This window comes from Corvus kubaryi, unplaced genomic scaffold (genome assembly GCF_017639235.1).
Source record: "Corvus kubaryi isolate FWS band 111438036 unplaced genomic scaffold, C.kubaryi_AGA036_p1.0 134, whole genome shotgun sequence".
NCBI lineage: Eukaryota > Metazoa > Chordata > Aves > Passeriformes > Corvidae > Corvus > Corvus kubaryi.
In genome coordinates, this window is record NW_024580668.1 from 9043860 (window position 1) to 9055072 (window position 11213).

The 11213-nt window shown below is 47.5% G+C and overlaps 1 protein-coding gene across 1 annotated transcript in view; it reads right to left on the reverse strand.

Moving 5' to 3' along the window:
- Nucleotides 1-11207, reverse strand: part of RIMS4 (regulating synaptic membrane exocytosis 4) — a 55440-nt gene extending 44233 nt beyond the window's left edge. The window contains exon 1 of the mRNA XM_042049949.1: nt 10977-11207. Coding sequence (XP_041905883.1) covers nt 10977-11073 — 97 coding nt within the window. The 5' untranslated portion in view covers nt 11074-11207. The remainder of the gene's footprint in view (nt 1-10976) is intronic.
- Between the last annotated feature and the right edge of the window lie 6 nt (nt 11208-11213).

The following is an 11213-nucleotide window of genomic DNA, read 5'->3' on the forward strand; positions in this document are numbered from 1 at the left end:
AGAGGTAGCAGCAAAAACTGAAATATTTTTAGGCAGGCCAAAAACATTGATCAAAACATGATGAAACCTCCAGGTAGCCATGAAGGAAACTGCACCCAAAGGTGTGAGGCTGCTGTCCAAAACCAGCCCCACAGCCAACAGTGCCCAGGGCAGCTGATGGCTCCTGCTAAGGAAGGGGAGGAGGGAGCAGACCACTGCAGGCTGCAGATGGACATCAGCAATAGGCTTTCTCTGGGCTGAAAGAACTGGTTCCAAAACAAGACCAGAGTGTCTTTCTAAACTGAGTGATCTCAGAGCTGCCTGTGAGAGTGTGGGTGCCTCTGATGCCAGGCAGGACACAGCTACTGCAGCGACCATCTGATGGAGGGAAAGCTGCTTCATCAGTGCAGCAGAAAGCAAATCCAGGTGCTTTTGAGCCAAATCATGTGAGAGTTGCTATGCTAGAAGAAGGAATCGTTGCCTTAAGACACCCAAAAGCCCAGGGAGAGCGTCTCTGCCATCCTCAGCCCCATAACTGAAGGAATCCATACGATCCATACCACCCTCAGCCCCATAACTGAAGGAATCCATACGATCCGTACCACAGCATTCCTCAAGGCCCCAGCTGAAGGAGGAAAGTGCACCGACGACAGCATGCACTGACACCGCAGTACGAGAACGGGTGTCATGGGATGCTAACGTTGCCATGGCAATGTCCTCATACCACGTAACATTTTGACACTGTCTGTTTTCCGAGCAGCAGCACCGATGTGGCAGCCTGCAAAGGCAGCACGAAACGGCTGTTTGAGTTTTGCCACGCTTGTTCCTGCAGCCGGCAGCCAATTCAAACTGTCTGGGCATTGGAGTTTGACCAATCTGGCAGCTCCGCTTCCTAAAGTGCACGAGGAAGCTTTTAACAGAAACTGTTCCATAAATCACCCTGATTTAACACGCGCTGTCTGCCAGGCTGAGCGCTGGCCTGCACGCCCACTTTCGGCACTGCTTGCCCTGCTTTCCACACCAGTGTTTTCAATGCTCCCCCATCACTTCCTTGAATTGCAGAATCCCAGGGAGGGTCTGCTCCTCTGCTCCAGCTGGCTTTGCACAACCAGAGCAGTAGTCTCAGCCCCACACTTGCAGAGCTGTGGGGTGATTTTCTGAACTGCCAGAAGCAGACACAGCCCCAAATCCCATTCACTTTCAACAAATACCAGAGACCAAAACTCACAGACATTTTTGAAAAAGCCCCACTTTGCACGTTTAATATTTAAAACAAGCACTGACTCTTGTAAGAACTATGCTGATGGCGGAATACTTGTTTTTATCTCAAGGTACATCAAATAATGCAATCTAAGCCTTTCCCCTTTACTTACATTGAAACAAAAATCCCGTATCTGGAGGGGATGCACTGCGGGCTGTGTGATCCACAGATGTGTGGGCACCAACCCCCACAAAGATGCCTGGGTTTTTGGCAACCCAAAATTGGTAGCAAACTCACCACTGAAATGCAACAGTGGGTTGTGACAGCAATTTCTGCAATTCCTTCTGGTTTGGAGGTATCTGGGGGAAAGCAGAATGCTGACAAGCTTCAAAAGTTAGTCTGGAGCACTGCCTACCCGAACTGTAAATTTAATTCAAACTGCTATAAATGTGCAAGGGCTCTGCAGAAGTGGTGCAGAGCAGTTGCTCTGATCTCACAGGCTACTGGTGAGATCTCAGGGCAGCAGGCAGCAGGGCTTCAGCCAGAGGGACAGCAGCACAACCTGAACATAAGGGACAGGGAAAGCTACTGGGTCCGAGTTACGATACTTTCAGGAATTTATCAACTACAGCAGCTGGAAATCCAACAGGCATTAGAAAGGAAAAGCCTTCTCTTTTTTTTTTTTCTTCCCTCTCTCCTGACAATCTGATTAAAACACAAATATGGATATAAAGCAGACACCTTAAAATCTTGAGTCAAGGTTTCCTAACTTTTCACTGGAGCTGTGATGACACGTGTAAAATACAAGAAAGGAAAGGTAAATAGCAAAAATAAAACGAAAAAAAAACCACCCACCCACCCAATCCTCCCAGGATGCTGAGAAGTGCTAAACAAGGAGCTGGATTTACAACAGGAAAAAAAAAAAATCTTAATCTTCTTAGACATCTTGGCTGCAACACAATTAACATGTTTTTCATCCACATGGCAGGATACATTCCCTGCTAACTGTAAATATGCATTCTGCTGGTGGGCAGCTGGCACAAGTCCCACACCACTGGGAAACTGTCACCACTGGGAAATGTCAGCCTCATCCATATTGCCCAGGGAGCTGAGCGAGGGGCAGCCTGTGCCCACACTCCTGTCCCTTGGTGACACTGCTGCTTCCTTGCTAAGGTGGGTCATTCTGCAAGTCTGACCCCACCAACAGCTGAGCTGCTGCTCCTCAGAGGATGGCCAGCTCCAGACAGGGACACAACCATGTGTTCCTTGGGGAGAGAGACTATAATCTCTTAAATCAGACGTCACCAATGTGAAGCACAGGAAGAACCACTATAATCCTCATTCCAGCTACTAACTGTGAATGACACCCAAAAAGCACCCTTGAAAGCAAATGTTTTCAAGGATGCTGCACTTTGCCCAGTTACTGGATCCTCAGTTAGAGAGCATCTCCTCCAGCTCCCAAAATTAACCATAACCAGTGCTGTATTCCTGGAGCCCAGGGGATAAAGGACCTTTTTTCACAGACATTTACCCCACCTCCCAATGCAACAAATATCCCATAAGCACAGGTCTTGCTAAACAACAGATACTGATTTCAGGCCAATACCCACGGGATAAAATAGCTCAATCCTCCAAAGCAATACAAGGAAAATCACTGAAGGCACATGTAAAAAGTAGTAACTTCAGAGCATTGAAAAAATTAAACATACGAATGCCAGAAAGGGAATGAATAGCCAAGCAGCACTCGTGCAGGGAATGATCTGGAAAACAGCATGGATCATACCCTGAGTTAGCCAGGAGCAGGGACACTCTTGCAAAGCAAGAGTGTGTATTTACAGGAATACTGCACACAAAGTGTGGGAAACAGATACTCCCCACTGCAGGGGGCCAGACAGCAACCAGGGCCAGACAGCAACCACACTGCTCCTCCTACACCATCCTGAGTCCAGCAAGAAGGCCAACAGGACACTTGGAAAACTGCTCTACACAAAAAAAAAAAACCCAAACCAACAAACAGTAAACAACCACCCAACAAAAACAAAACCATCCATCGTGTTTCCTTGGACCAAAAAGCAAAAGGAGGGAGAGGGAGGCCAGGCAGCAATGGCTGTCATTACAGTCATTTCCTGACTTGGAATTATCAGCTCAACGAGGAACAGTTTTGCAATGAGAAGAGCTGCTTTGAGGAGAGCAGTGATCAATGGCTTCCCATTTTGCTGGGAGCAATGCAATGGCAATCTGGTATTTCCATTCGGATTTAAGCTAAATTTTAGGGTAAACTATCCTTCTGATTAGGAACAGATTAGTTACTTGGGGAACAGATACAAGCAACCCCTCTACCTCTACATTTGCAAGAATAAGGACACAGACAATAGCTTAAGTTCCTCTTAGTCATAAAACAGTTTTGAGAAAAATGTGACATTTACCTCTGTACACGGTGTACTCTCCAAGTTGTTGAGCACTCAGACATTTTACACTGGCTTCTGCAAGGCTGTATGAGTGCTTTGTGTTTTGGACAAAGCTGATATAACACCCTGATGGCATGACAGTGGAACATTATCCATCTCAGTGATTTAACTGTGGCTGGATTTGACTAAAAGGTAGGGCTACAGAGCTTACTGTACCCCTCTGTGGTGAGGCTGTACCAGGGCTTCCCAGCCTTTACAAGCGTGCTGTTTTGCAAAAGCAAAGCCAAAGATATAACTTAAATGCAGATTTCAAGGCAAGCATGGTTTGACAGAAAGCAGAGAGTGCCTAATTTGTGTGTCATCAGCAGATGATTTAAGCAATGGCACAACTGTGGCTCATTGTGTTGCAGAACCCCTATCGTGACACGTGTTGCCACATAGTATAGCATTCTCCCAGAAAATAAATCCAAACCTCAAAGGAACATCATTTGGATAGATGGGATATTCAAAATGTGTTGAACACTTCCACAGAGGAGCAGAAATCCTTATTCAAATATGCTAACGGTGCTTCTCAGCAGATGTCTGTGGGAGAGAGGAGGAGACGGCAGAGCTGAGAGTCTTGAGTGAGTCAGGTCTCACTGCCCCACTAAAACCATCAATGACTTGCAGACCATTTCCTAAATTAAATTGTTCACATTTCTAATCTAACTGAAGGCATTCAAATATAAGCAAATAGCGCTTCAGAAAACAATTGCACGGATAAATTATTCCTAAAAACAACTACTCCAATCAAACTTAATTCTTCCCTACACAAAGCAGATCCACACATTCTGTCAAACAGAAATATTGAAGCAAAGTAGTTACAGCATTTCACAACTTGTCCTGATGCAAGAATCTGACAGAGCAAAGATAACTTTTTTTTGCCTGGAGAACAGAGTGCTTTTGAATTAATAAATGTTGCATTAGAATTAACTGCACATGAAATAGAAGCAGTAAGAAAACAGTGTCTCCTGGATAGAAAGCTTTCCAGGGACAGATTCTTCTACTCGGAAACTAGGTGACAGCAGAATAAGAGAATGAGATATCCTTTTCCTGTGGCTGGCAGGGGTCACATATAACCCACCCTCAACAACTCCTGCACACATGGCTGGAACTCAGCATCACTCTCTGAGTATCTGTAACGCAGGTCAGGCCATCTTCGAGGGAAGGAGACAACACTGAGCTCTCCATGGCTGCATGTGTGTGCTGCAAAAGCTGAGGGGACAGCACAGAGCCACCACAGCCCACAACCTCATCCACATCCCCTCTTCCCTGTAAACCCACACCCAGACGCCCACCAAAGAAACTTCTACGCAGCACTTTGTGGCACATTGCTTGAGATCCCTGGGCTAGCAGCTACCGCTCTTCCCCCCACCTTACATCAGTGTTTATAACAATTCAGCACGAGGCACAGGTGGATGCTCCAGGTTGGGGCGTGCTGGAGGACTCCGCAGGACAGCCCATGGGAGGCAGGAGTGGGAAGCAGCTGGTGGCCCAGGAAGGCAGGCTGCCACGCTGAGCGCTGACCGATGCCACGTCACCCTTCCCCGCGCTTGCCCATCTGTCCCACGGTCCCCATCTGTTGGGTTCTGCCACAGACCACGAGCGCCCTGGGACTGACGCTGACATTTTGCTTTGCATTTCTACAGGCACAGCATGAACCTGGCCCAGGACCACAGCTCTCACGTGCAGCCACAACACCAAGAGCAACACAAACAAGGACAAGGTTTCGAATCCCTTGTTCCTAGTGCTGACTCATTCTCAGGGCTCCTGCTCCGCTCCAGTCTCCCATGGCCACAAGAGACAAAACCTGCTGTCTGTACCTGTGGTCCTCTGATCACCCGTGCAGCAGCAGCAGGGCCTGAGAGCAGAAAGCTACCTCCAGTGCACAGGGCAGGTAAGGGACAGCATGGATTGTTCAGCTCTACCCTGACCAGGTGGGTAAGAATGACCCATGGTGTAAGAATCAGTCACTGTATTTAGGATTGGATTAACTCATAACCAGGTCTGGGATCACCAGCTTCTGTAGGTAATATCCACAGCATCTTCTTCCAGGCCATTGGTCCCTTTCATACACTTCCCTCTGATGATTGATTTGACATCAGCTCTTCTAGAATTGTTCTCATTTTTTATTTCAACTTAATCCATTTATGGAACAAACACGTTTACCAAGAGCTAGAATGTGCCCAGCAGGGAGAGATGCATTTCTTACAATCACTAGGATAGCCTACAGACAAAGATACACTCCTTACTGTGCAAGAAAAGAGAAAAGCCCTGGATTTTGCTGCCTCCTGCACCAGCTAAGAGAGCTGGCACCCCTGGGGTAATGCATGGCCAGGTGAGCTCTAAGAGCTATCTTTGGAGGGTTACAGGGATAAAGCATCCTTTCATTTATAAAAGACTGATTTAAAAAATAGCTAACATTCCAGATGGAGGAGTAATTTCCCTTGTTCCCTATATGTTTGCCACATGAGCACGGTTACCTACATCATGAACAACTAACAAAACCAGTTAGAGGCTTACAGAGCTCCAAAGGTAACTTTGGATGAAGCAAAACCAAAGTAAGCACGAAAAGGACTTAACACACTTGGGCTATATTTTTTTAAAAACGTAAAAATGGAGTAGTTAAGTCCTGAATCATAATTTTCTTTTAAACCATATGTACCCCAATACAGTGCTGCAACTGAGAAATATCCATGGCAACGTGAAAACACACACAGTGGCTCTCTCTATTTAATAGCTTTGTAACGCTTTAATGTTTGAAATTATAGAGAAGGTCAGTGTTTAAAATTATGAGGAAGTTCAATAGGTAAAACCCAAACAAAAGAATATTAGCCTGAATATCCACAGCCCATTCTTACACCCCAATAGTTTAAATGTTTTTATCAATCCATTAAATTAATATTTCACATACTTGCTCTTCAAAGCAATTGATCGTAACACAGTGCCTCTGCCAGTACTTTATAGTGTGTGAAAGCAGCAGCCTGGGCTGAATTTTATCTCTAATTCAACTCTTTTCTGAATGAGCAGCTGACACGAGGAAGGCTTACTGTCAGTATCTAGGAGACATTTTGACTTTGGAAACCATTTTCTCTCTGCCAGACACTTGGTTCCAGCTGGCTGAGACACGATTTGATTCTCCTGTCTTGCAGCCAGGGCAGGGGTCTGCCAAGCTGGACAGTCCCTGTGCTGAGGTCCCAATCAAAGAGAGGACCCTTACAAGTCCCTCACAGCTGCTCTGTACCTTCCCCTGCTTCCTGACCAGAGCAGCCCTGCTCTTCACACTTGTGTGTGTAAGGAACAGGCGTTTCCCCTTGTGCAGATGCTCAAGCTGGATCTGGATTCCAGGGTAGCTTCATTCGCAGTGTGACCCACAGCTACAGCTCCAAACATCCAAATCTGCATCCCTGTGAGGGCATGCCTCAGATGCCTTCTGCCAGTGCCAGCAGGTGTCCTTCCCAAGAAAACCAGGATTAGCATGAAAGGAGCTGGTGCATTACAGTGTCTCACCCAGCTGAGCCACAGCACAGCTGGAGCACACACCCAGACCCAAGAAGTGCTGCAGTTTAGGCATAGGAAAGGAAACCCCATCCTTTCCAGTGATTTTTCGCATTTCCCTACCTGTCTTTCTTAAGGTGCAGTTCTTGTCCTCTGGAGTACACTCGTCTGGAAGCTCTCACCTCTCCAGAGCTGAGCACGGCTTTTGACTTCCCAGCAACTCCCAGTGGATTCACCACTGTTACACCGACTGTCCCAGCTACTCAGACCACGTCCTCTCTCCTGCCCAAAGCTTGCTTGTTCTGTATGTGCAGCTCCCAGTCAGTTCCTGTTACTCCGCAAAATCCTTACTTTCTGTTCTGCTTTAGCCAGGTTTCCAAACTTCATGCTCCTCCACACCAGCAAACACAGCCCCGCTAACCTTAAGGATGACCTTCATCCTGGACTGGGGAGGGCTGTGCTAAGGCCACTGCCAGTCAAAGGGGGATTTCATACACCCCATTCGCACAGTTTTAATGATGAGCTGCACCCAGGTGCACCACAAGCTGCCTACAAGGCAGGTGCCCACAGTCATCATGGATCCTGTTATTAACCCACATGCACTTGCCACTTGGCAGTTCAGTCCTCGGCAGTTTGGTTCCTTCTGATACGTTCGCACAGGATTATCAGCATTCCAAACGGCTGATTCCAGCCAAGACCAAGCGTATGGCAGATCCTCAGAACAGCTAAGATTTGTGTTCACAAGATTTGTGTTAGAAACACGCATTCTAGACATGTGCCCACAAAGAGTGCATGACTGACTTTTACCTCTTCTTACTCTACTGCTCCACAACTGAAATGTAGGATAGACATTTGCATAAGTTAAACCAACAATTATTCTGATAATAACTGCAGTTTAAAAATCCTTAAACTTCACTGACATTGCTGGGGACCTCAGTGGAGCAAAAACAGTGGCACTCAGCCAGCAGGAAGGCCAGAAACATTACCATGCTGAGATCAAAAGAGTTGTTAACCCCGAGTCCTTGAACTGCTGAGTGCAGACAGTCATTTTGGCTATTTCAAAGCCCCACTGCAACTTCCTGGCGAACAAAGCTCCGTGTTTGCTCACAGCATCTTCTTTGTAGACGCAGCTGAGGAATGAAAAGGGTATTAGAACACTGAAGACCACATCTGCCTCTTTGGAGAGACACACGGACATGAGGAATCTGAAACCCTCATGCTCTGGAAGCACTCGAATGTGATCCTGTCTCTTGCTCCGAGCCCTGTTGCTCTCCTGCCTCCACTGGCTGCCTCCTTCTGCACACTAAGAGATCATCTGCACCCAGTTCACTGCCCAGAACTCAGTCCAGACGACACAGTGCAGGTGTAGCAGGCAAAGGAACTGTGGAAGATGAGAAGAGTCTTTTCACCTTATGTCCACAAGGTAGACAGCAAAGAAGAACAAAAGGGAAATGGCAGAAAAGGAAACAGCATCTAAGTAAAAATGTATTCTGTATTTTTCAAAAGCAGAGCCATTCTTCCAGACTAAATGGGTGAAATTCTGGAAGTCAGAGGTATTGTTACCACTGCTCAAATGTGTCCACGGCTCTCAGCACACATCTGTAAATTTCCTTTCACGCTCCTTTGATATGACCCACCCATAGTAACTTAAATGTAAGACCTCAGAAATTTTTCTTGTTTGTTGATTTAAACAATCATTAGACTGTTTTCCTCCTTCAGAGGAAAACGTCAAGTTTCCTTTAAGCTTGGCCATTTATCAGCTCTTCTCCTTTTTCCGTAGGATGACTATTCTCTTAAAGATGTGGTTCTCAGCTTCAGACAAAATGGATGATGTGTCTGTTTGAAATAGGATTGTTTATTTTGTCAATGCTCCTGGGATCAATTTCATTTTTTTCTGCCATCTCCTACAGAGGATATCTTGCCAAGTGCAGTATTCATCTCCCTGAATGAGCTATCGAGAGCTATTTTTTTGACAGAAATCATGCTGCCACCCTAACTGGTAAGAATCTCTCACAATTTCAGAAGCATGCATGGGTTTGAATAATATAGAATCTTATCTGGCAGAATTTCAGCATTTCTCTTATAATTTCTCTTTCATGACATCTATTTGCTTGAGAAAATTATGCACTTGTAGTTTTAACACCAGAAATAGAAAGCAGCACACGTTCTTCCTGGCTGGTTGCTCACATGTGCGCACACAGGCACAAAATACAGGAGCAACACTGCAACATCCCCATTGCACTGAACCCACCCTGAGCAGCTTCACTAACGAGACAACTCACACAGGCAAGATCTGCTAATAAGCTGCCGGAGAATGAGGTCTTAATTGTAGATTTATTTAATTCAGGGACAAGTACTTGTGTTGTATGAAGAGCAGCTGATTAACATTCATGCATGAACATTCACTAAGTGTTGAATAAATAAAATTCAGTGCAAAAGCGTTTTTTTAAGCACTGGAAGAGAAAGCATTCACCTAAACCATCACCCTGCTCAAGCAGGAGCAGTTGGACACCAGGGAATGAAATGCTGTCCCAGGCATTGTGTTGGGTTCTCATACTTGAGCATGTCTCACTATCAATCATTCCTGAAGCAACAGCGCTGAGACTTCCCAAAGCTCCCATCATTCTTGTACGCTCCTCAGCATTCAAACCAAATCTGAAGTGCAAATAAATCATCAGCAAAATTTTTACACAGAATTTTTAAAAACTACATCTGTTGGAAGAGACAATCCTCTGCCTGCCACCCCTGCATGATGCTGATGACAAGTCTAGGTTAATCACACAGATGATGAATTGATTCTTACGTCAACTCCTTTAAAAACAACATCATTACAGGTGTAGCAGCTGGCAGGCTAATGTATTCCTGCTGGCATCTGCACATCTTGGGATGAGCCACTAGACAAAGGAGCATGCCGGCATTTTGAGGGATGCGACCACGACAGTCAGTGTTAAAATACACCTTCGTTACCAACTTTCATTATTTGCCACTCACAAGATTCACTGACAGGTTCAGTCTCTGGTACAGTGTGCACTGAGAAAAACACCCCTCAATTACCAAAGAGCCACTGGGAATGGACAGAGTGCTCTCCGATCGCTCTCCATCCACTCCCACGCACGCCCTCCCTACCCACGCAGCGGCTGCGCTGCCCTCTACTCCCAGCACCTTCTCCAGCACCCACCATCCTCCCTCTCCCGTTCAACCCAGTATCTTTCCTACTTTTCCCTACCAGTGCCCCTCTTCTTTAAGCTTGGTCTCATTTTATGACTGCCGCCAACTGTTAGAGGCCGGAAAGGTCTTTCTGACGCCGGCAAAAAATCACTGCATCCATTCTGAAAGGCTTCTGGTTTGGGATTTACTTTGCCCTCCTTTAAACTGAATCCCTTTATTCCTCTCTCCAAAAGCACTACGGTGTACGGCGCTAACAACCCCTGGGAACAATGAGCCCGAGAGTTCACGGTGGATAAACCAGAGTGGACACACCACCCGGCAGAATGGACGCCTTTTCCCTGAGCGCTGCCCTTCATTCACACAGAGGAGGATGGAGCGTGAGCCGCTCCATTTGCAAATAACCCGTGTTTCCTATCGATTAGCAGCCGGTGCGTGTTTCACCGCTGGAACACGTTCCCACTTTTAACCTCCGCAGGCACACGCGTCCCTTCGCCAGCCCTGCAGTCCCCGGCACCCCTCGCACACCCCCGGGGATGAGCCCCCGGCCCCCAAACCCACGGCGGGGTCGGGGGTAGCGCTGACGCGCTGCACACCCACCCTCGCCTGCCCCCATCGCCCACGGCGGACGGACACAGAACCCCGGGAACCACCGCCCCGAGCGCCCCTGCTCCGGGCCCCCGTACCCGCGTCCTCCTCGTCGAAGCTGTTCATGCAGGGGAAGTAGATGGCCAGGGCCTCGAAGGAGGCGGAGAGGCTGAGGCGGCTCTGCGACCGCTCCATGAAGAGCCCGGGTCCGGGGGCGCCGCCGGGGGTCTCGCCCGCGGCCGCGGGCGGCTTGGCGAGCTTGGCCGCCCCATTCTTCACTCGGAGCACGGCCCGCGGCGTCTTGGCGGCGGCGGGGCCGCGCTGAGGCGGCGCGG